Here is a 27,105-nt window from a genome sequence, read left to right as displayed (position 1 = left end):
TTCTCAATCTTATTATTTTGATCTTACTTATTAACATTAATGTGTTTTTTCCCATGGACAGAACAATCAAAGTAGAGGTGTATGACTGGGATCGAGATGGGAGGTAAGACATTTTCTTTCCTTTTATTCTTGCTTTTTAAGTATACTTTAGAAGCAAATACATGGAGATGGCCCATTGATTGCATATTTTGTCTATTATTTTTCAAATGTCGTTGAGATGTTTACTTGAGATTTTAAAAGAGTGTATCTTCTTTGACTTGGAGACTAAAAGAAATTTTCCTCATTTACAGTAATAAAGATTTTCATCTTGGACCTGATGTTTTCTCATTATTTCCTGCTTGTAGATGTCTAGTTTATCAGCTATAGAGCAGAGATGCTCAAATTTCTGCAAGCTCTCTGAAGATTCCTACAAACTTTATATCCTGTACCATTCAAGTGAGCGCACCTGAGCAACGTACACATTCCCCTCACTCCCTGGGCAGAAACAGAGAGGAGACTTATCTCACATAAAAACTCTAGAATTGTGTCTGGTGTTTGGTAGAGCAAGTGGTTGTTCAGAACTCTGCAGGACAGTCTCCCTTTCATATCACAGCAGATGCTAAAGACTTAGAGGGCAGGAACATACTAATCCTCCTTTTGTTCTTTGATCATTTTTCCAGTGCTTCTGTTGTTTCAAGTTGGATTGATACTGAGATGCTTTTAAATGATGCTAAAGCAAAGGACCCAGAAATGCTCAAAATCCTACTTTGTCCTAGACAGTTGCCTTTCTGGGTGGTTCCAGAAAGGACTGAATAGACTCATGTGAAAGGAGAATGATAACTGGGAAAGTAGTAAAGGACTCTTTTAATTTTCCACTTGGCTAATATCCTAAACCCCAACCCACAACTCACTGGTAAATGGAGCTGAAACAGGAGGTCAAAACTTAAGATGCAAGCAAAACCTTTCTCTATATTACAAACCAGCAACCACACCCAGAGATAGGAGTGCCCAGCTCCCTAAGCACTCCTATGGATACAGGAACAGTTCCAGAAGCCCAGCCTGTGCCAAAGGGGCAGGCCCTCTCATTCCTTTGACTGCATAGGTAGGAAAATGTCCAACTGGACAGACACTTTTATGCCTATGTGTGACATTTGCCCACATATTCTCACACATGGTCCAGTAAGTGTCCAAAAATTTGAAACAAGAGTATTTTCTCCTTTTTAAGAAGTGATAAGAGAAGATAAAAGAGAAGTGGAAATTTTGCATCACTTTTTAGCTACCAACAAACAGCTGTAAGACTCAAGGATTTCAGTCCCCAAATTGTACATCAAAAATGAATGTCCTAAAGTCATAAAGTCATGGTTTGGAATTTACAATAACCCATGCTATAATAATGATTATTGTATTTCTGCTAAGTATTCATTGAATTACTTATTTGACCTTTATAAGAATTTGACATGTGTTCTGGTATAATCTTATCAGAAAACTTTGTTTTTCTGTTGGAAACTTATGCTCCATTGCTTCATTAAACTAGATTCACAGAGAAAATGAATTTTGCTACCTGGAAAAAAATAGAAAAGGAAATAGTGCCCCTTTAAGTAAAGGAGGACTTTATGCCCTTCATCATAATAAGCTATTTTAAATTTTGAGAATGGGAAAAACCGGTAGTCTTTTCCTAATAATTTTTAGAAGTTGGGGAAAGGTTTTAATTTGACCACTTAGGAATGAGGGGTGTAAACTCAGATTTCCTTCATATCCATGAGCATTCAATCCTGTTTGCAGAAATTGTAACTATTGTATTATCTATCTCTGAATGGTGTTTCTATGACTCTTCTTCAGTATTCCTCTAAGTTGTAAGCATTTTAAGTATCTTTGAGTATCAGAGTTAACTTGGAATGGGATTATTCTTTCTTTTGATTTTGGAGTTTTGAGTATTCCTATCCAAGATATTACTTGATGAATGTTTCTATTGTACCAGGTGTTCTCTAAGCATTTTTCATTTAAATTTTACAATAAATAATAGGTATTACATGAATTCCATTTTGGAGATAAAGAAACTGAGGAAAAGAAGTAACTTGCCTAAAGTCATACAACTAATAAATGGGAGAGCCAGAACTTGAAACTTGGTAGTCTGCTTCCAACAGTGCATTCATAATTAAGGCACTGTGTTTCTTTAGAGTATACCCTATAATTGTAAATTCTTCTACTTATATAATAACTTTTTGCATGGAATTAGTCATACCCTATGATACTTTGGTAATTGATATTGTGGTAATTATGAAGAATGCAAAAGCTATTTAGGAAACCATTTAACATAATTTGACTATTTCATTACCTGAAATGTTAAATTAGTGGGAAAAACCTTCTTAAGTAGCAAGTCTTATATAACAGAAAGTTAGGTGCAGAGTAGTGAGTACTGTATATTCTTAGGGAATCTTAACAGATGTTGAAACGGGCAATAAAATGTATGCAAGATCTGGCTTAGATATTTATGAAAGCTAGAGTAAGAGCTAGAAAGGGAGAGAGAGAGAGAGAGAGAGAGAGAGAGAGAGAGAGAGAGAGAGAGAGGGAGAGAAAGAGAAAGAGAGAGAGGGAGAGGGGCAGGGGGAGGGAATTTATGAACAGTTAATGGAAGTGGAGGATTTGGAACATTAGATTTGGGAAACATTTTTCCATAAATAATTCCTTTTGAGACATCATACTTAGAAGCAAAGAAACTATTTAGATATTATAGTCATTGGATTGTTAACTGTTTGATATGTTGATTTATCTTTTAATTTTTGCTTCAGTATACCATCATTAACAGCATATTCATAAGATGTCTGAACTGTTGAAGACTGAAAATTAAGAGGGTGAGGTTGTATGGAGAAATTTAAACATTCCTTGGAAATGAATTATAGGATTAGTGGAAATAATTAGGGAAATGGATTGCAACTTTGTAAGTGTCTTAATATATTTTTACTGTTAGGGTAGAATGGTTTTTCTTTAGTTGAAAATGTAGCTCAATATTCTAATAAAAACTTTCAGTTTAATTCTATATGAGCCATGTGTATCAAAACAGATTTTTTTCAATGTTAGCAAGTTACTGGGTTGTGGATGCCATATAAGAGACAAAATTAAAATAACAATTAATTAAAATAATAATTCTCAGTAACACTTCCAGTTAACTTATATGAAAATTAAAAGGTATGTTAGTCCCCAGCAGAAAATAAATGTATATTTACATAAATTCATATAGTAATTTATATAATTTATAGCAACAAATTTATATTTATATATTTTGTAATATAAATTTAAATTTATGTTACTATATACATTTATAGTAAGTCACCATACAAACTGACATGCAAATTGATATCCAGCTGTGGTTACATGTAGAATAATAGCATGCTTATTAAACTTTGTACATGCATTTTTGTTTTTCTGACTAATTCCCAGTGTAAGTTTCCTTTCCTTAAATCAGAGTGATTATGATACAACGTTCATTATATTTAATGATACAATGTAATGATCAGGAGACTTTCTGTTTGTCTTGCCATCTTTGATATTTGTTCAAAATCCTGTATGCATATAATTTTATATTCCATATGTACATTCAGAACTTTTGATGCTTCTTATTAGAATAGATTATTCTTATTAGAATAAATTATTCTTATTTGAATAGATTATTTGCTCAGTGGATTTTTTTTTAATAGTGTACACTACCATTAGTCAATGGAAATGCAAGTCACTAATTTTACATTTTCTATTGGTCATATTAGGAATTAAAAATAGACCAGTGAAACTAATGTAATAGTACATTTCATTTAATCCTATGTATCTAAACTGTTACCAATGTAGAGTCAGTATAAAAAGTAAGGAGAAATTTACATTTTAATACTGTCTCTGAAATTCACAATGTGTTTTATGCTTACACCACAATTCAGTTCATGACTGCCACATTTCAGCTGCCCTCTGGCAACAGGTTGCCATCAGCCGCCACACTGGACAGCACCTTGATAGGCTTTAATGAAGCCCATCTGATAACCATCATAAATAACTTTATATCAGATGGAATGTTTTCTCTGCATTTAATAGACATTTAGAACTATCCCCAACATAGTGGGAAAAACTGCTCATATATCTATATTATTTTATGTATAAATTTTGACCATAGGAAACCAGTAGAGTAATCTGCTCTTGCAATCCAGAGGGAGTATTTCAGGTAAAAATTAAAATGGGAAGTGATTGATTAGTTAAACTGGCTTATAACATTTTGTTTTATTAGCTAGGGGCACTTCAGATAATCATGACCACAATGATATCCATGGACAGGGAACTTCAGATAGCAATGTGGCCTTGTCAGAATTCTGATAGTATATTTGACTTAATTGATCAACTTGAAATTAATTCTGTGAGGAACATCTCATGAATCTATGACATGTACACAAGTATGGTAATGCTGTTGAGCAAGTCAGCTCATAACATTAACTTAGGTACCTCGAACTAACCCAGAAAAGAAGTATGGTCATCTGTTCCTTTTATTTAAACATATTGAGAGTGCCAGGATTGCTTGACTTTGGGATGAATAATTGGTTTTAATGTACTTAATTTTTAACAAGTTAAACCACTTTACTAAAATCATTCCCATAGTTCCCACTTTTTCTTTAAAGGATGAGAAGGAAGCCTATTTAAATCTCATTTTAACAATTGGAAGCTAAAGTGCTGAAAAACTGACTTGTCTGAAGCAATCAGTGGTGGTGTCCTTGAAAAGCTTCAATTACTTGAAGTTGCTTTAGCTGAATTTGTAGCTTAATTTAAAATTCAGTGAGCATTAATGGAGCAGCTCTGCTTTAAGTCTGTGTATCTATAATATGGAACTGATTGTAAATGGGCTACCAAGTAGATCGCTGTCTACCAGAAAATGATGATTTGATGAAAGGGCTGAGATAGTGAACTGCCAATCATGAAATTCCAGCTTGCCAAGTCTTTTGAATAGGGAGAGTAAAAGTTTCATTGTTACTGCTTGCATTTTGTCAAATGGTGTCATTTAATATGAGTATTTATTATAACTAAGTGCAAACTAAATTTATCTGTGAAATGCTCTACAAATGCTATCTTTTTCTAGCATTTGAAGCTAATATTTGATAAAAGTGTTTGATGTTTTCATTCTGGGATTATTCATCATGTCCAAGTGATTCTTGGCCTAGTGCTTAAGAATTTACTTGTGAGTTCTTTAAAACATTAGACCTCATCAGGAGAATCCTTTTTTAACCTTCTGTATTTTTCATTTATTTTCAGTTTCCTCACTCACTCCAACTAATCTTCCCTTAAATATAACACACCATTTGCCTATAGTTAACTCTGAATGTTCTGTGTATTCTGCAAACAAGACTGAATCTTTTCCTTATCCTAGTGCCTATTACTTCTTTGAATTTTTTAAAATATTAATAAATGGAATTTATAATCTACATTTTAGTCACTGACATATCATTTCCCTCCATCTACTAAATGATTTTTCTCAGATGTAGCTTGTGAGTTCTTCATTGCCTTTCCCTTTAATCTATAATTTTTGCCCTCAAGAAAGGCTGATTTAATTATGTATCATTAGATAATTAGGGTGGTAATCAATTTTTAACTCTTGAACTTCTTCATTATTTATGATTCAAAAGAAATTCTGTTATTTAATTTGTAATAAATTGTCATTGAGCATGCTTTGTGTTGAACAGTTTGCCAGGTGATGTGATGTAACTAAAAAAAATTGCTTTATACAATAATGTTTTAATTGCATTTCATTTTTTAAAATTCTCTACCTTTAATGATTTTGAATTCTTTCAGATATATATTTCAAGAAATGTATATATCTGGTCTTCAATTAGATTTTTTTTTTAAGAAAATTGTATAATCATTTCACACAGACCCTTTACTAACAGAAAAATGCAAGACAGATTTGGGGAAGTGGTACTCTAGCCAATTGGACCTTGCAGCCTCATTTTGGGCCTGTCCTCTTCCATCATGCATTTGCTCAGATAACTTCACCACTCGGAAAACCCTGTGGTGTTCTTTTTGCCTTTAGGTTTTCCGTTTAGACCAAATTTAAATGGCATCAATTCTATGAAAGCTTTTTTTTTTTTTGTCTCTGAATTCATTTAATCCCTCTCTCCTGTGTGTTTACCACCTAAGAATGTTTATTTGCAGACTTAACCCATTTTGACTTATATCAAAATTATTTGTTTCTGCTTTGCCTTTTGTGATGATTATAAACTCCCTGAGGTCAAGGGCTGGGTTTTGTCTTCTTATTCCTCACAGGGTAGATTAACTGCCTTTTATGTACTAGCTCCTTGCTGTGTTATTTTTCAGTATTACTGAAGAGAGTATTTAAAATAGCTATTATCTGTCTAATGAACACTCAATCCTCCTTTAATACTTGTTGTTTTATCTCCTCATTCTCATGCTTTAAATGAAAATATCTTGAATAATATTGGGGCTTTATTTTCCCAGTGAAACTTCAGGTAGTGAGTTTTTAGCTGGCATTTCCTGAGTATGTTTTACCATTTGCAGTTATCCTAGGTTTTACATTAATGTATCTATGCTATTATGAAAATTAATTTTTTATGTTTTATTTCATGTCCAAATACTAATAAACTTTTACCTACTACACAGGATTATAAAATTCAAATCAACCAGTGTATCTATACTGTTAAAATTTATACTATTTAAATTCTTTTGTCTCCTTTAAAATGTTATCCTTCAATTGTGAAATATAAATTAATTTCTAATTCTGGTGTAAGGTAATATTAGAATCCTTAGGACTGAGAAAGACTATTCAAATTAAAACTCTAGTTTACAAAGAGGAGATTAATTCTATTTCATTTTGTCCAATCCTGAATGAGTAATCAATTTCACCACTAATTCTGCCTTTCTTCTCTCAGGTTTAGTCCATTGTGAGATTTCCAGGGGTGATATTTAAAGTGTTTATAGACCATCAAAAAAGATGAGAGCCATGCAATGGGAATGGGGTCCCCCAACCCCTTTACATTGCCAGGGTCAATCTTTTAGGATTTGGGGGTGAACTGGAGAGTCTAGGGTTCATCCATGGAATCAGGATCAGTAGGAAGCCACACAAGAGGCTGAGCAGTGACTAATTATTAGCAGGTGGGCAGGTAAATATCTTCATATTTTCATATTTACTTTGACTCTACCAATTAATATTTCTTGAAAGTAAGTCCTAGGCGGTACTCTAATCCCAAACTTGCGGACCTGAAGGATCTTAATCATTTTTGGCTCTTCCTTTCTCTCTATTTTTTTGGGTTGGGCGGGGTACCAGGGATTAAACTCAGGGGTACTTGACCACTGAGCCAAATTCCCATTCCTATTTTGTAGGACTGGGTCTCACTGAGTTGCTTAGTGCCTCACTTTTGCTGAGACTGGCTTTGAACTCACGATCCTCTTGCCTCAGTCTCCCCAGCTGCTGGGATTTCAGGTGTGCGCTACCACACTGAGCTTAACCCTTCCTTTCTCTTATCCACAATGTCCAATTAATTGTCAACTCCTGTATCTCTCAGAAATAAGCAAAGAATAACAGCATCACCGTCACTAGAAAAAATTAATGATTTTCCAAAAGTTAGTCCTTATTTGTCGTTTTCATAAGCTAAAAAGATGAAGTAAATGCAGATGTAAATAAAGATATAAATAGTTGTTACTAGAATTTGCTTTTAAGAATACCATAATTTATACAGCGAGACACTGGAAATGATTTTTTACAAAGTAAACAGATACTGAAAAGAGAAAAATAGTAAAGAGAGCAGCATAGCAGTAGAAAAAAAAATTTATAATACAGCCCAGGGAAAGAGAACATAAATCAAGACTAAAGATATCCTGAATTATGCAAATAGAAGAAAAGGAATTTAAAGAGAAAAGACCATTCAGAATAGGACAAAAATGTTCTAGCAAGCTTTGGAATAAAGGCAAATGTGGGAAGCTGAGGTCTTATTAATGTCTCTCCGAATGATTTGGATTTTAAGTCAACCTTTCCAAAATAAATCATTTTGTGTCTTCAGGGTCACTATTGCTGAATTAGGGTTAATCTGTCACAGAAAGGGATCTTAAACTGACAAAGTGTTAGCTTTTGGTTTGGTCTTTAGATATGATTTAGTATTAAAGTCTGTAGCTCCCTGAATCCAAAATTCTATAGCAACTCAGGTTGAGACCTGTCAGGGAGATAGGCTATTTGAAGACAGCCAAATTTCTTCTTTTGAATTAGATTAGGAAGAATGAGAAATTAGAAAATAACCAATTTAGCCTTTCATATGATTTGAAATAATTTATATATGATATATAAGATTCAAACTAACCTAAGAATTAATCAAGACTCAATTAATCAAGACTTGACCAAAATGATTTCCACCTAAATTGGAAGAATACAAAGAAAATAGAAGACAAGAAATTAATTTCCAAATTTAAAGGTCTTTTAAGCATACAGAGATGGAATTTGTGGGTCCATTTTAAGAATAATCTTTGTAACTCAATTACAGTGTACTGCAGTAAAGTGTGCAAATCATAAATTCACAACTTAATGCAGTCTCACAGCTGAAAACACCTTGTGATGAGCACCTACATCCACACACAGAGGTTCACCAGCACTTAGAAGCATTCTCCTGCCCCTCTCAGTCACTACCTACCTTCCCCCAAACAGCCACATTCCGCCTTCTATTACTATAGCTTAGTGCTGTTTTTGAATTTAATATAGTGCAAGTCTCAGAGTAAGTGCACCTTTATGTCTGACTTTGCTCAACATTGAAAAAACTTTATGAGATTCATTCATGTTGTTCATTGCAGTATCTTTAGTGTGTCTTGCTGGTCAGTAGGCTACCATTAATTAGTTCATGTTTGATGGACCTTTTTTTTTATGGTTTTGGTTGTTATGATCAGTGCTGCATGAACATATTTGTGTATGTCTCTTGGTTGTACGTAGTGAAATTTGATACAGTTGGATATGTATCTGAGACTGGGTCCTGTGTTTAACTTTAGTAGATTCTCACCTACACTTTTCCAAAGTGGTTTGCAAACTTACTTAACAGCCAGCATTGTGTAAGAGTTTTAGTTGCTATGGTTCCTTGTCAATATTTGGATCCAGTTTAAAATTTTAGCCATTTTTGTAGGCATCTCATTATGCATATCTCACTTTGTATATCCCTGGGGACCAGTTACTAGTAAGGTTGACTACTTTTCATATGTTTGGGCCATTGGAAGAAATCCATGAATTTAAATATATAAAGCTTTATAGATGAAAATGTCATTAATACATAAAGTCCTAGTATAATAAGGAGAAAATGCCCACGCTCAATTACAAAGAGGCAAAGATTTTATCATAAATAGTGAATCCATAAGAAAAAAATCAAATTTACTAATAATCAACAGCAAAATAATTTCATACATATAGCTTTATATATAATAAATTACATTTAAATCAAATAACTTTTTAAAACCAGACTAGAAAATATTTTAAAGCACATTATTTGATATTGCTCAGGGGACTTAAGGTCAGCATTTTATACTTTAATAGAATTATAAATGGTAACAAATTATTTGGAACTGATTTTTTTACATCTGTTAATATCCTTAAAAATACCTCTTTACTTTTCTCTACTACTTGCATTTCTAAAAATCTACAGTAATTCTTAGAAACCTGAAAAGGTTTATGCTAAAAATATTCAACTCATATTTAACAATTTATGTGTTTAAGTTAAATTCTGAAACATCCATCAAAAGAATATTATTTATTTATTAATAATATTGCTTTCCAGGGAGGTTTAATAATTTGTGGGTATGCTTTTTTAATAGTATTATTTTTGAAAATTTTAGAGTACTATTCAATAGAAATAGCATATGAGTCACATTTTTCTGGTAGCCACAATAAAAAAGAAGTAAATATAATTTGGTGAAATTATTTAAAAAATATATTGTACTTAAATTGATGTATCTGAAGTATTATTTTTCAGCATGATTAGTATCAAGATTGCTAATGGGATTTTTTTTTCTTTCATGTATCAAGTCTTTGAAATACAGAATATTTTACATACTTATTGCAAAACTCCATACTGGTTATATTTCAGGTATTCAGTGACTGCACATGGCTAGTTTCTAGTAAATTGGACAGTGTAGCTTTATGTGCTGTATCTGGAATGCTTAGAATATGTAAGAAAATATACATCAACCATCAGAATCTCTGGATGCTGGGATGAAAACACTTTTTACTTCTTTTCTTATACCTTTACATAGTCTCAAAAAAATTTGCCATGGGTTCTTAAAATATATTAAGAAAAGAAGGTGTCAACCAAATGTCTAGAAATATCAACATTATAAATAAATCAGCTTGACATATCAATTCTCCAGTTCCATTATGTGGCTTAGAGAGCTGAATTCTTAATGCAGTTCATAACTCTTTACCTATGGGATTGAGAGACAGTTAGCTTAGCAAGAAGAGACTACCTCAGGGAGAGAGAGAGAACAAGGGAGGATAACTAGCAAATGTCAGAAAATATTCTATCTAGAAACACTGTCCATTGCTATAAATATCGGTAATAGTATTTTAATTGTTAGTAGAGCATATATTGTCTCATTAGAAATCACAGCTTGCTACTTAAAAATAATACCACAGTGGAACAGTAATAGTTCACAACAAAATATACATTACAAAGAACTGGAAGAACAGAGTCTGAAACTTCCCAACACAAAGAAATGATGAGTGTCTGAGAGGGAAATGGCTGATTATTCTATTTTAATTATTGTACATTACATACATACATTAAATTATCTCACTGTGTACCATAAATATGAACAATTATTACATGTAATATTTTTTAAAAATTCAAAATAAATTCAGAAAATCTGGTTGCTTCTGAAAAGCCTGGGAAGATCAGGTGAGTAGAATCCTATACTGTACAGATTGAGGTGAGGAGTGAAGTGTGAATGATATGTCAAGTTAAACTGGCAAGCAAAGCACCCATTTCTCTAGTTTCCAGTTTCTCTTTATAGAAACTGCATCTTAAGTTTTTATTTTCTCATTCATTTAATTAATATGTGTTGCGCTCCCATCTTATTAGTTCAGGAGACAAAAAAACACCTAAATCATATGCAAATTCATTCCATATTTTCAATATGTAAGATTCTAGGTCCTGTGTTAAAGTTGAGCAGTAACAAAAAGGAAGCTTTTAATTGCATTTTATTCTTCGTAAGAATTAATATAATAACTGATTTACTGCTGATGATTTTGATTCAAGTTCCTGGTTGTGTCTCCAGGGGTTCATAGTTACTGCCCTTAAAATGAAAATCTCTCTGTTATATTCAAAACCCTGGAGAATGATTTCTTGTAATGATGTGTTCTCCAAAGAACAATCTCCTGATGAAGGAAAGCAGTGATCTCAGTACCATACTGAGAGACTGACACTGTGTCAACAAGATATTCAGTCACTCAATTTTGAAGTATCTCGCCATTGTTCATTTTCATCGTTTTTGTTATCTTTTAGCATCCTTTGGACTTACAATTTGTAACTTGTAAAAAATTCATCTAAAAAGTCTAATTACAACACACATGAGTGTCTAAAGAAAAAAGATAAAACCTTACCTCTTTTCTTGTTTATGGCAATCTTTTTTGACAACCAAGTTGCTGAATGAAATATTTCATTGATTAACATATTTCTGACTTCAGGTCATCTTACCAGCTGCTTCCCAAAGGATTTTTTAATACATATTCAAAGGTTTTCCCCTGGGCTCATATTTAAGAGTATTTTGCATATCTCTGAAATGACCTTAAATGACATTGCCACCCTATGAAACATAAAACATTGACCCTTTTCTGTAGTCAGGAGCAAATCATTGAAATCATCTCACTACTTGCCAGAGATGTATATTGCAGACCATTTGCAATGGTGGTTTCAACTGGAGGTGCACATGAGGATCACCTGGAGAGCTTGTTTTAAACTGTTGCCCATCCAGACAGTCTCAGTAGGTTCAGGACACAGTCTTAAGTGTGAGTTGTTTGAGAAGAACTCTGAGTCATTGTGATTCAGATTTGGGCTGAAAGCTATTTTGGAAACTTACTCTGGAATTGAATAATTAAAAAATCTCAGTCTATGAGGCTGAAATTTTTTCTGAGATTAGGAGCAGAAATATGTTAATATGAAGAATATGTTAAAATCAAGAAATGTTTTTTGAGCATCTATTAAAAACAATTTGCTTTATTAGTTACTGCACAGGAATTAAAAATTATTGACATACATACAGTCCATACAATGAAGAAGGTTGTAGTCCTACAGTGTACAGTACAACCTCTGCAGCAAAACACTAGAAAAAGCATGAATGTCTCTTCATAGGATTATATCATAAAATGATGCTGAATTTCAGAAAAAGATAAGTTCACATCTGAGTGGCAGTGTTTCAGATAAATTTGTGGTAAATTGATATGTGATTTATCTGAAAGAAGATTAGGAATTAAAGAAAGAAGGAATGTTGTGAAACCAATGAGTAGAAGGTATTGTTTTGTCTATGGTTCTGTGTGGATAGGTTATCATATATTAGAAAGAACTAATGAGAAATACAGACATAAAAAGTAAGGTAAGACTATATAATGAGAGAATTCTAGTTACAGATGAGATTATATAATGAATCTCATTGGACTATTTGGAGCTCTTGAGATTTTGATCCTCAACTGGGGACATTTTAACATGATCAAAGCTGTAGGAAAATATCTGTGAAATCACAGGAGAAAGAGAAGTACAAAGACTATTTGGGAGGTTTATGGAAATTATTGGGATAGCAATAATAACCTCTTAGGTCGGTAGCAAAGACAATTAAAACAGTATTAAATTCATTGTCAGGTACAGCACCTGAATTACCCTTCAATTATGCATATAGTTTGAAATTTCCAAAGTGCTTTTACACACACTTTCTCATTTGAGAAAGACGAGAATGGATACTTGGGCTAGTGTTAATGGGTTGGAATCTATGGGTTTATAATGACTGAATGATTTCAATTGGAGTCTGAAATAAAACAATTTTTGGATTCCAATATAGATGATGAAAGAAAAAAAGTGCTTTATTATTGGAAATAGGGGAATAACAAGTTGCTAACTTTGCAGTTTTAGAAGTGGATATGATGAACTTGGGCTTCAATTCGATGGATTTAAAATTCCTATTTAGCTTTTGCTTAGTCTTGATAAAGAGATCTCCCCTATACATAAATCTGGTACATGGTTGCAACACAGATGATGTAGAACTCATGCTCACCTCCTGCTGGGAAAACAGGAAAAAGTCAGTACTTAGCAACTGGATTCTACTCTGCTTTTTAACACAAGACTCTTCCTAAAAGTTGCAGATATTTGTGAGGCCCAGCTATGTTTCACCCTGGTTCTCTGTTCTAAGATTATTTGGCTAAAGATTTTGCCATTCACTGTATCTCCTTTACTTGATTTTTCAGTCTACCTCCTCTTTTTAAAAATTTATAGCACAGTAAAGTTGTATGTCAGGCTATTAGAGATTAGGGAAATGGATGGAAACTGAAATATAAATTAAAGGTATAAATTGAAGAATGTTCTACTTAAATGATATATTTGAAACAATAGATTACTCGGAGTTTTGGGAGAAAAATCAATGGAGCAGGTCAAAGAGGTCTTACAAGTTAAATTTCTGGATGTGATGAAGACTTTCATATAGTAATGATGCTTTTCCTTTATACAGTAGAGTAATTATTGGTATGTAATGGTTACCTACTGTTTTCTCTGTCATTATAAAACATCAGAGCAAATTTGTGAGATTTTGCATTATAATCGCATTATATAGCTGTGTAATATATGTCAATAATCTGTATTTTATTTTATCTTATTTTTTGGTACTGGGGGATTGAACCCAAGGGCACTCTACCACTGAGCTATATCCTCAGCCCTATTTTGTATTTTATGTAGAGATAGTCTCACTGAGTGGTAGGTGCCTCAGCCTCCGGAGCCACAGGGATTACAGGCATGTGCCACCATGGCCAGCTACCTGTATTTTAAATGTACATAAAAGAAGCATAGCAACAACCAAGTCCTGGAAAAACTAGTTTGCCAAAATTTAATAATGAGAGGCTTACTGCAGACATGAATTTGCTGAATACCTTTGCCTTGTAATAATTGGTAATATTCCATTGGAATTGGCAAGAGAGAGGGGAAAAAAAGAAAGAGAATGATTATGAGTGGGAGAGATACTATTATGGTATAGTCTTTAAGTTACATAGAATGATTTCACAGACTAGCTTATTGGTCCAATTTTGTGACTATTTGTTATAGAACTTTAAATTTAATTTTATATTCCAAGTAATTTTATATATTTCTTCTTAATTGAAAAATATTCCAGCAAAGAATATTATTCTTCTTAGATATGAAGATGAAGACTCAGAACGTGGAAATGACTTGTCCATTTTACATGACTATTAAGCAGTCAGTGGCTTGCAAAGCAAAATACTGTTTATATACTAGGTTTCACTGTCCTAAGCACTGTGTCTGTTTCCCACCACCCTGTGCTTCTTAGTGTAGGAAAATTAGAACGTGACTTATGGAGATCCAGAATCACTCCTTGGAAATTCAAGTTCCTAATCTTTGGCATTTGGTGATAGCTATGGTAGGCATATCCTGAGACAACAACAAACAAAAACATGTTTTAACCATGGATTTGTTTTGTAGTCCAAGCATGCTTGGGAGGGAGAATTTGATAGTTATTGATCTGGGCTAAAATTAAGACATACATAGATTACTGTCACTACCGGTGAAAATTTAGCTTTTATAAATATTGACATGCATTTGAGTGCTGGGTTTATGTATTTTTAAATTGTCTTGATGACTGGCATGTGACTCCCTGTTATGGGTAAAGGCCAAACATCTGAAATGCCATTTTATGTCTTAAGATCTGGTTTGCTGTATTCCTTCACCAAACATTTCTGCTCAGTGTTTGAATTTTAAGCTCTGTAGTTCTACTACAATATTCTTAGTTCAAGCCTGAATGTGAGCATAATTTTGGATATTCATCATTTTAAATTGTGTATACACATGCAATTTAAGGAAGAAAACAAAGACTTCCAGACAGTTCTATTTGAAATTTAAATTGTCTAAGTAACTGCCTCAGTTATCCACATTTTTGCAAATGGAAGTAACTTTTTTGTGTGTATAAGATACTTCAAAATATTGGAATCATTTCTGCATTTTAGTTGAAACCAAGTAATGTAGTCCACATTAAGATTGATATTACTAAAAATTAGGACATTTTAATATTAAACGAATAAACAAAATGAGCTTCATTTGCGTTTTACTGAATTTGATGTCTCAGAGATCATCTGAGAGTGGAAGTCATCCTCTTGCTTCTTTATTAACCATCCTATATGTATATTTAAACATTTAATATAATTATTTGGCATTAATATTCAATTAGAGGAAGCATTCAGTAATTGCTTTCTGATTAATAATGTCTTAAAAGAATATGAGATTTTTATCATCATTTTTTCTGTGACATATTTATGATATAATGTTCTTTAAAGATATCAAAATCATCTCAGGCTTTCTGGTAAATTATATATTTAGTTAAGTATAAATAGAATTGTTATCATTGTGAATATAGTGCTAAGAGTAGTAAAGAATTATTCAGACCACTTCTTCAGAAGCCAAATATTCTAAATTTCTATCATGATTCACACATGAAATAAAACATAAACACGAAGGGATGAGTTTTCATAAATTGTACTATTTGTGTTGTTGATCTTCCTAATGTTCTGTGTCTAACTCTAGCATAGAGATTTAACTTCTTAACTTATAGTGCTTGAACTAGCATTTGTGTTTACATGGACCAAAATTAACATACAAAAGGAAAAAATTTCTGATGTGCGTATTTTTCTTTGCTTATGTCTTTTTTAAAGTGAATTCAAAACTGGAATTTTATTTGTCTAGAGAAAAATATATTTATATTTGAAGCTTCACATTCATGATGCCTCCTTGAAAATGCTACTATCTTAACAGTTCCTTAATACTTTATTTTCCTAAAGACACAGAATAAGATATTTAATGTGTAGGAAGAATCTACCATATCTACTATATCAAGTTTAGATGACATATGAATTCTTAATGTGTTAGAATATAGTCCTAAGAAATCAAGTCATTAGAACACATGTATTATAAATTTTCAATTTAATCTCTAAAATAAATTTCAACATATATTGAGGTTAGGGCTGCATTTATAACCATTTTCTAAGATAACACCATTTTTCAAAAAACTTAAGACAAAATTTTGCTGTTCCCTAGTTAATCATCTTAACTTTTTTGTTTTGGAGTAGAAAATATATTTTATGGTTTTGAGGGGTTAAGAAAAATTACTGGAAAGCCTAATGATTTCAAATTCAATAGAAGACAAAGAGAATCCAATAGCTAGACATTATTTTTATTGGGTTGCATGTATAATTTTGTTTATTTCTGCCAGAAAATTCTGAGATTTTTAGAATATGTTTAAATACAAATTTCCTTCTATGCTATTACTAAAAAGGAAGAGTTTCCTCATATAGATATTATCCAGTCTCAGCAACCTGAACACTATTATGCTTATTATTTTTAATTCTTAGATTTATATCTCAGGGGAACTCAGTGTTCTGAAATTTGGTTCAGAAATCTCATGGAGTCTCATTTATTGAAAAGATATGTAATTTTTTCAACTGTATAACAAAAAATCTTTTGTAAATTGAGCTTTATGGCTTCCAAATTTAAATACTTTGAGGATATTTATATTGTTAAAACTGTATTTATAAAAGCAATAGCACCCAAACCACGCATTAGGAATTGCACCCTAAAATATCTAACAAGTTAGTTTCCCTGTAAGTAGGTTAAGAAAGTAATTTTCATTTTGAGATGTGAAAATATTTTTGGGTCCTGGTTTAATTGAATATTGTTAATAATTCCAAGAGAACTTTATTCAGTTACAGTAAGTTGTTATTACATTTACATTAATATAAAAATAAATACACTATCCCTTCCTGGCTGAAAATTCTTTCAAGTCTGAATGATCTGACCTGCCAGGTGAAATCTGTGTCAACTCTAAATATGAAATTTCCCCAAAGTGAGATGATTTCTTTCTAAAATTAATAATACACATTTTACTAAAAATTCCTTGTTAATAGAGCACAAAATTAAATTTATATTTGTGAATTTTTTCATTTGAGTTGACTAGTCTAGGCAACTTGGTGGGACCTGGGATAACTGATTTGAGGACTTGAATTATCTGAATTGTCTATACATATAGCAACAACTCCCATTGCTTTGTACTGGGCAGACATACCATTTTGGGGGAATGTGAGCCTTTTAAACCTAAGTCCCTGACACAGATAAAAGGCTATTCTCCAAAATACATTTTCTCCCTAAGTTTGAAAGAATTTCAGTAGAAAATTTACTTTAATCTCTTCCTCTTTGTGACTTAACCCTCTGCAGCTGATCCCTGTTGCCCTTTTGAGTCCCTCAGTCTCTGGAAGATAATGGAAAGTATGGAGACCCGTAGGCAGAGGGAGCAAGGTAACTGTAGCTCTACAAGCCAGCAGGGTGAGGGAGCTAGAACATTTATGAAATCTGTGGGCAGCTCTGTCAAGGGTGGTGGCTGGGAAGTGGTGTCCCAAGGTAGAGTGGAGAGAATAAGCCAGAGGAAAAGAAGAGGCTGTTCACCACTGAAAGACCCTCCGCCTGGGTGGGAGAGGACTGTAGTGTACAACTTGATAAGTTTTGCTACTTGATACTGAGAGTTTCGTGTTATATAAATGTGGTGTGTGTGTATGTGTAAGAGAGAGAGGAGAGTGTGTCTCTCTTTTGATAGACTTTTTTCCATTGTGCTTCATTATCAAAATATGAATATTGGTTTGAGAAATTGCGGATTCCTTGTATTCTAGGGTTAATCACTGTGAAAACACAAGATAAATTGAGACAATACCATTACCACCTAATCACATATAGTAGCACCTAATTGCATATAGTAGTAGTGAAAACTGACAAAGAAAAGATAAAACTAGCAATATAATATCAAAGAGATGATGAGATTTAACCTTATCTATGAACTCAGGTTAATTCGAGTATAAAAAGAAAAAAATAAGTATTAATCTGTATTCAACACTGGCTCAAAAACATTCAAGTATGAATGAGTAATAAAATATGCATAGCTAAATTGCATTTTTAAAAATTATGAATTGAATATATGCTTTTATAACTGAAGTATATATGTCTACATATTTATTTATTCTTGAGTAAATGTATCACTTACTGATATTATAGGAAAGGAAGTACATTGAAACTGAATTACATTTATGTGGTCATTGAACAATGACAGCAAGAGCAAAACCAAACAAGAATGGAGGCTTAGTAAGCCCAATTTTTGTTTCATTTTCAGTCATTTGGTCATCATTAAATTTGTCATCATTTTACATTAATTCCGCTTCTGCTTTTTTTTTTGACTGTTATAATAAGAGTAGTTATTATCAATTCCTACTAGTTTTAAACACCACTCGTCTGATAGTTTAAACTTTTGAAACAGCATAGTAAATCACATAGACTTTCTTTTCTATAAGTTTATATTCAAGCTAAATACTAGAATTCAAACATTGAAATTACAGAGAAAAATTGTGCAACATGAATGTCATAATAAATATTTTAAAATCCATGAAATGGGAAAAGATTTTAACTTCAGACATATCTCAGTAACTTTCTAATTCATAGAACCTTAGATGAGTATTCATAGATTCTGACTGGTTGAAGAAACTCTATCCTAACTTCTAATGGATTAAATTACGTTTGTGAAGTTAAAGCTAGGTTAAATTATTTTATTTCAGGGAGTTTTGGTCCTAAATATAATGTGCTTTTTATTTGGTCAGGAAAATTTTAATTTGAGCAGGAAGCTTTTGCCTAACAATGGTTTAGTGCACTGAGCTTATTGGAGGCAATGGGAAAAAGAACTAAAAATAATAGTATTTAAGAGTTCCACTTTATATGTAAATTTAAGTTATATCTAATAGATTCACATGTAATTTCAATAATTCAGCATTATAAACAGACTTTATAATTATTTCTATATGCTCTTTCTTTTAGAAGATAAGAAAAACTATCCAAACATATAATAATGGTTCAAATGTGATAACTCATTACATAGAACATTTCCTTAATTATGGAATATATCATTTTCTATACCAGTGGAAACGATATCAAGAATATTCATCTTAGAAAATGTGGTTTGTCCAAGTGTTTGTGTGGACATAATAAATAAATGAAAATCAAATTTATAAATAAAATATTCAATAATCATAATAGGTAAAATATAAGTATTAAAATTCATGATTATGTAGATATTATAATTATATATATGAACCCCAAAGGACAAATATGTTACATTCATTTTATACTTATTTTATATATGTATAAAATATAGCTTTAAAAACATTTCATCTATATTAGAATTGGATTAAAAAGCAGGTGTGGATAACACTGATAAAATTAGTCTAGTTCTTCTGCTGAAATCCTAATATAAGAAAGTGATTATGCATTTCCCTCCGCAGTCCCTAACATACTCTTTTAATCTACAGGAAACTCAGAGAAGATGCATACCTCCTGAAATCACTTAAAATTTCTATAAAGCTGGGGATAAATAATCACTTGTACACTCAATACGTTCATCTGTATTATATACAAGTAATTTCTGCTAATAAGAACACAAGTTATGAAGAAAAATTTAGCTTTTTCAGGGTATGCTTATAATCTGTATTTATTGGGGCAGTTAATTAGGAATCATGCTAATTCTGTAAACTAAGAAACAGACCAACTCATATCTAGGAATACTTAAAAGTCACATTTCTAGATGTTTTTAGGAAACTAAATTCTCCATCAGAATTTCAGGAAATTATAAAAAAAAAGACTTGCTTTTGTTAAAGTGTTTAAATACAACTTCTTTTAAAAAAGAATCAGAGAAGGCTGATGTTATCTTGTAAAAACATTTGTAAATACTGAAGAGTATGTAAAAGACAGAGTTATGACTAGAAGAAAAGCAGAATATTTCAAATTCAGAGAAAACAGATAAATTATTATCTGAACTTATAAACACAACTTTTTATGGCGATCATGGGCAGCTTCCATTCACATGATGCCTTAGTAATGGAACTAATGCTTCCTTTCCAGTCACCTATGGAAGATAACTGAACCCTCCTTCTATGAAACAGGTTTAACCAGTGAGAATGTCTGCAGCATTGAACTAGGGTCAATGTAACTATCCTTCATTTTAAAAGAGTTGTTATTTCCATAACTATTCAGCTTTCAAACCCCTGCTATTTTCAAACACCTCCCTGTCTTGATGGGAACAGGTTAGGCAAGACAGGGAAACCTGGGGAATCACTGCACTGAAGTACAAATGGAGGAAACACAAATTCAGACTGTTTTTCCCATAAGGAAGATCAGTCATGCCAATCTTTGTGCCCAAATCTTTTTAATACCCAAATTAAGAAAATTGTCTTTCACTTAAAATTTGCTTACAGATCTTTACTTGAGATATCCTTCAGTATACTCCCAAAACGTATCACACTGTGGTATACTCCAAAGAAGAATGCCTCATGAATGAAGGACTCTTGCATCAGAACAGTACAAGCCACATGTGTTTTAAAGTCCAAAATATCATAATGCACCACATATCAGTTCACAAGCATATTCCACCTTCATAAATGACTTCCATTAAAGCTTCTTTATTGACTACAATTATATGTATCTGGAACTATATTCTTAATAATTAAGATATATTTCTAGCATGCCCTTTAAAAATTGAACACTACTGAACAAATCAAATTCTCTGGGTTTAGTTTTGAAATAGTAAAAAGGCATTGCCTCGAATTTTTAGGTGAAGACACAAGGACCCTGAAGTTGACAGACTAACTCAAAACTGCATCATGGTAGAGAAAACGATGAGATGGATTTAGTACATAGTTTCGATGTGTCCGTTCTGTGCAAAACTATTAAATTGCATACAGGAAAATAAATATGCAGTTCATCAGAAGTGACAGCAAAAGGCATTATTCTCCAGTTATTCTTTTCCTTTAGTGTGATTATGCAGGTGTGTTTCTTTGGGGAAATAGTAGTCATCTGCATTACTCAGAGTTGTTTTTAGGAGGTAAGATTATAATGATTAATGTGATCGACACTTACGTCATTCTTTTGGACTGCGTTTGAATGATGTGAAGTAAAATGGTTAATATTCCTGGCAAGGTAAGATGGCAGCATGACTGAAATCATCCTGAGTTCTGTGACATTTGGCAGTGCCCGTTTGTTTGCCAGGCTCTGAAATTGATACTGGGAAGACTGAGGTGGATTTGTCACTTTTCGCACCTTCAAGTGTGTTGCAGGCAGAGAGGGGAAATATATAAACAGACGTGTAATACAATGTAGTGCATGTGATGATGGAGAAATACTGGGTGTTTTGTTTTGGTTTCTTGGTTTTTGTTATTGGGTTTGAGAATAAAGAACCCTGGCATGAAGCAGGAAAGGCTTCTCAGAGGAGATAATAACTAAACTGTAGAGTAAAAGATAAAGGAAGAATGTGCTCATTGTCAGGGAGAATGAAAGAGCTTGTGTGCAGGGTCTGTCTTACAGATCTCAGGTATAAATGTGACTGTACTGCATACGATTTTATCAACTATTAATGGAGCATAGGTAGGATTGTAATATACAGAGATTTTATTCAACACTTTGATCTCTTTACTAGAGGCTCTCTAGAGCCAAATTAGTAGCTATGGTCAAAATCACTTTGCTCTAAATATCTCTTTAATATATTCCCTTGGACCTTAAATAATATATACACGTATGAAAACTATGAAAGAAATAGACACGTAAACAGACACAAACCAAATAAATGGCCCTAGACTAAACTTTATTGCATAAATGCAGTCAGAGAGCTTGGGACTTATAACATAAATTAATTATTTGAGTTACAATTAAATTAACAGGAAATAGCAAAACAGTATTATTGAATCACAAGGAAATTGTTGGTTGTGATTTATTATCAGAGTACTTCCCATGTTATTTCTCTATGTAGCGAGAAATGTTTCAGTATTGTATAGTATTGAACATCATGAACAGATAAAAGTGTTAAAGCAACTTCATTTTCTTTCTTTTAATCTTAGTAGTATCTAAGTATCATTGATAAGGAATAAGATAATTATGGGAATAAATCAGTAAAGCCATCTTAAATATTCTCTTTAAACTACTTGCCTTTGATTTAATATACAATATTTGAAGTTGGACAGGTTACAAAGGATGGAGATTATAAAAATATGCATGTTTCAAAGAGGTCTTTAACAAAATTGACCTGAGAATCTACCACTTATTCACCCAGATTTATTCTTCAGATTTTTTTCTTGAGACAAAGCCCTTTACTTAGGGTTGGCTGTTGTATTGCTACTTTCACTCACTGCCTTATGTTTGTGATCTTTACTGCTTTTTCATTTCTGTGGATGCAGAATGGATGTAATGCTCTATTTTTTCTCATTGAAATGTTGTCTTAGAGGCTGAAATACAATTTGGGACTCAATACACTTTCTCTTCTATAATCCAAGGATAGCATTGTATTCATATTACATGCAAATTCAGAGTTTTATTCAAAATAATCATTTTGAACAAGATTCAGAATGGAGGACTAATATTTTTTTCATTGTTTCATTTATATATGCCCTATTCTATTCTAAAAGGCTCCATGGCAGCTTACAGAAATGTTTATAATAAGATAATCTATATAAAGATACTGAAGCAAAGGGGTAATAAGGGTAAGAAATCTGAAAAATCTGCAGAAGACATAATGTATTGGAGATAGACCACAAGTTGACTCTAAGCTCTCTTAGCAAGTAATGCAGAGGAGAAAACTCTCCATTTCATGAACAGGGGTCTTTCAGAGTAGAAAACCCATCTCAGCAACACAGAAACACAGATTTTTAGCATTGAGACCCAACAGATTGTACCCTGTTGTTCAAAACCCCATGAAGAGTAACCAGTTTAACAAGAACAAAATAGAACCAAATGTCAAAGACCTACTTCTAAGAAAGTTCCATGACTTCCACATGGACATATCAAAGTGCAGTTTGGTCATTCCACACTTTTAACTGTCAGACTGTCTGTATCCAGATGGATGTATTACATGTCATAGAAATGATAGCCTAATTGCATTTACATGAGACCAGTAAATATGGCTTCTGTCTAACAAGTTTTGGATGAGTATCTAGTGGTAGGAATTTAATGTTAACAATTAAGAGCTGAACATTAGAACAGTTAACCAAACACAGATACGATTAGTGCAATCAGATAACTACTCTCAGGCCTTAAATGATCCAGACATTTTTAGGGTCCCTGTATTAGGTTGCCCCCACTGCTGTGGTGAGCTCTGGTTATATAAGACTTCTTCACACCTATCTACATCAAAGTGTTGTGTTTGAAGTGCTTCAATAGAACCTTTTATCTCAGTGGTTACTTAAGACATCTGAAACCTGCATAGCAATAGGGAGGATGGGTTCTAAACAGACCCTCCCTATCTCAAGAGTTTTAGGATTTCAGTGAAAGAAACCCTGGGTGTGAGCTTGCGCTTCTGAAGATCAAAAAGAATCATTTCATTTATGCTGAGTAAATCTACATTACCAGATTTTACAAGAAATTTAATAACACTCATGGACTGTGTAATACTATAAAGTACTGTTCTATAATTATCCCTAAACTGCAAGAGTGAATTCTAATGGTTTGGGTTTATCAATACAAATATTTCAGTCTTTAGTCCTACCCCCCTGACACTCTGTCTCTCTCTCTCTCTCTCTCTCTGCCACCTTCCCTCCCTCTCTTTAACATTTTCATATTTGTAAATCTGCTTCTGAATTTTAAATCTACAAGAGGTCAAGGTGATACTAGTGCAAAGAGGAATGCCCCATGTAAAGTGTTGTGACACATGTCTAAAATATTTTAGATAATGAAGAACTGGGAGGCTAGATATCAAAATGAGTTGTCTCAATTTCTTATGACAAAAACTCTGCTAAAATTGATAGCATCTAATTATTTTGGTTAGTTAAACACAACTGTAAGTTGCTGTTACTGGTCAACGTCAGGTCTACTAAAGGTTCATGGCTTCTAGGTGAAGCCTATGATCACATGAGGGTTTGCAGGACTGTCTATTCATATGGCAATGAACACTTTTTCATTTGAAAAATGAATGAACCAAACTTTAAATTCTATGATAAAAATAACTACTGTGGCATCTCTTATACTGTTATAATACTTTAACTCCTTTTTTTTTTTTTTTTTTTTTTCTTTTTTTTGCGGTGCTGGGGATTGAACCCAGGGCCTGGTGCTTGCAAGGCAAGCACTCTACCAACTGAGCTATCTCCCCAGCCCATACTTTAACTCCTATAGTGTCATCTTCTTCCTCTGGCATGTTACATTTCTCCATTGTATTAAATATCAGCATTTTACATTAATTTCTCACTAGTGTGTTTCCAACAGTGAAATAATTATTTGGATAACATATATGTCATGCTTTTGAGTTAAGAGCTATTTAAACTAACATACCTATTTGAAATAATTTTGTGACTAAGCCAAATATTTGAATATTAATAAAATGTAATTGTTAAATATACAAAAGTTTGGACTAATGAATAATAAAATTGTTAATTTCTTAAAGTATTTTATGTTCATAAGGTAGCAAGCTTTTTTCATATTGATTAAATTATACATTTCTAAAAGACTTTAAAATATAATTGACAAATATATGAAGCTAATGTTATATATTTTTTCTTCTTAATTTTAGTCATGATTTCATTGGAGAATTTACAACAAGCTATAGGGAACTTTCAAGAGGGCAATCACAGTTCAATGTATATGAGGTAAGAGACACTTTGTTTTACTACTGTTTCTACAGTAAGTAAATTTGTGCTTTAAAAGTATGGAATTTGCAAAGGATAATTGCTAAGGAATAATTAAGTTTACACACACACACACACACAAACACACACCTTGTATATATAAATTTAAAGATTTATATATGTATATATATCTATGCTATTTGATATATATGAATTATTGAACTCTTATTTCTTAGATCAAATGATATTTCTCTTCAAGTCATGTGGTCTTTTAAATCTGTTTTAAGAGATTTTGAATTTTTTATTCTCTTTCTTACTTTAAAAATTCAATATGAATACATTTTTTCTTAAGCTGAAGCCTCTACATTTTGTTTTGCTACTGATGTCCCTACCTACATTCTAATTTTAAAAATGCATTTTACTATTGTCAGCATGGTATTATAAAATGAACTATGGTCTGAGTACCTTCCCTGTTGTTTAGGTGTAGCCTGAAAGAATGACAGGGAATATGTAGTCATTCAAGAAATCCAAGTTACTAAAGTAAACACACTGTAGTTATTTCTGCTGTAAAGCACCAGTTAATCACCAGATTTCTTTTGAGCATATGGAATGTTTTAGCACTATTAATCTTTTAGTTTGTTATTGTTGTTCAATTTTTAAAACTTATTATATATGGGTATTTTTTTATTTAATGTATATGGACAGCAAAATAAAAATATCTCAATATTTAACCAATGATAGTTATTCTCCCCACTAAATTAACACTAAAATTGACCTTTTTTGAGAGTGGTGGAATATCCTAAAATTTAGACCTTCTTCCTAGGCTAAAACTAGTTGTATTTCATTCATTTATTAAATTATTAAAAGATTTATTAATATTATCTATATTCCTTGCTCTGTGAACAAAAATTCCAGTGTGTAATGGGAGAGGCAAACAAAATATGTTTGATATAGTTTTATATATGCTCAAAAGAGTAAATGTACTTAATGGACTCTAAAATTATTATAGAAGGGCCAAACTCAACTCAAAAAAGCATTTTAGTAAAAAACAAATATGGAGACATGAGTCAATCTCTTCTATCTGGGTCTTACAAGAAATGAATATTGACCCTAAAGAGGCAGTGACAGTGATATGGCAGTTTGTGAATAAGTAAGTGCCTGTTCTCTCTGTCCAGCCTCCAGGCTGAGGAGGAATGCCCCTGCATACCAGTTCTCCTTGCACTTGCTAGTCCCCACACAACCCTGCAGAGATCAATAAACTTTTCTGATTTTTAGTTGCACATAGACCCCACTTTCTCTGGTTCAACAAAGCTTGCTTAATGAGAAGACTGGTGCCACATCTGAGATGATAAAAGTGGCTAATAATGATTTTTTTAAAATTAAATACCCTGTAAGAATTTTGTGCTCTCACTTCAAATATCAATGTTCTCTTCCTTTATATATTATCAATATAAGACATCAATCTGAAGGAACTTGAAATGGGGAGCTATGTATTATAAACAAATAGTTTTAGGATTTTAGTGGACATCTTAGAGACAATACATTAGATACTTCACTTTCTGCACTCCTTTTCTTGGAGGCAATCAAGAAAAATTTTAACCATTATTTCTTCTAATATTCTTTCTGCCCTTTTCTTTCTCTACTCCCTTTCAGTATTTTAGCACACATATGTTGATGTTCTTGATGGTGCCTTGTAGATCTTTTAGACTATTTTTTTTTCTTTCTTTACTTTTTATTTCCCAAACTCAAAAATATCAATTGAGATCCCCAGTACTGTGAAAAAAAAAAAAAATCTCAATTGACTAATCTTCAAGATCAGTGATTCCTTTTCTTCCATATCAAATGTTCTGTTGAACCTCTCTAGCAAATTTTTCAGTTTAGTTAATTTTTTTTTCCAGTTGAGAATTTCTATTTGGTACTGTCTTAAAATCTCAGTTTACCTGTTGTCTTTGGTAAGACATTGTTTCATACTTTTATTCTTTAGACCTTGTTTCCTTTAGCTATTTGAATACGTGTATTAATAGCTGACTTAAAGACTGTTTACTAAATGCTTTATTTGCAAGTCCCCAGGATAATTTGTGTTGACATCTTTTTCCTATGTGGTATATAAGTTCCTGTTTCTTTGGATGTCTTATTTATTGTTGAATGCCAGAAATCTTAAGTAATACATTGTGGTAACATTCAAAATCAGGTCCCTGTCCATTTTATGCTACTATGTTAGAACACATGAGAAT

The 27,105-nt window shown here is 32.4% G+C and overlaps 1 protein-coding gene across 1 annotated transcript in view; it reads left to right on the top strand.

Annotated features, from left to right (window-relative positions):
• The window catches only part of Cpne8 (copine 8), a 194,091-nt gene that overhangs the window by 111,619 nt on the left and 55,367 nt on the right, over window positions 1–27,105 (top strand). The window contains exons 11-12 of the mRNA XM_047550827.1: window positions 62–103; window positions 24,817–24,892. Of these exons, the coding sequence (XP_047406783.1) occupies window positions 62–103; window positions 24,817–24,892 (118 nt within the window). The remainder of the gene's footprint in view (window positions 1–61; window positions 104–24,816; window positions 24,893–27,105) is intronic.

This window comes from Sciurus carolinensis, chromosome 4 (genome assembly GCF_902686445.1).
Source record: "Sciurus carolinensis chromosome 4, mSciCar1.2, whole genome shotgun sequence".
NCBI classification, from domain to species: domain Eukaryota; kingdom Metazoa; phylum Chordata; class Mammalia; order Rodentia; family Sciuridae; genus Sciurus; species Sciurus carolinensis.
The sequence above is the reverse complement of the archived record's forward strand: the minus strand, read 5'-3'. Positions and strand labels throughout refer to the sequence as shown.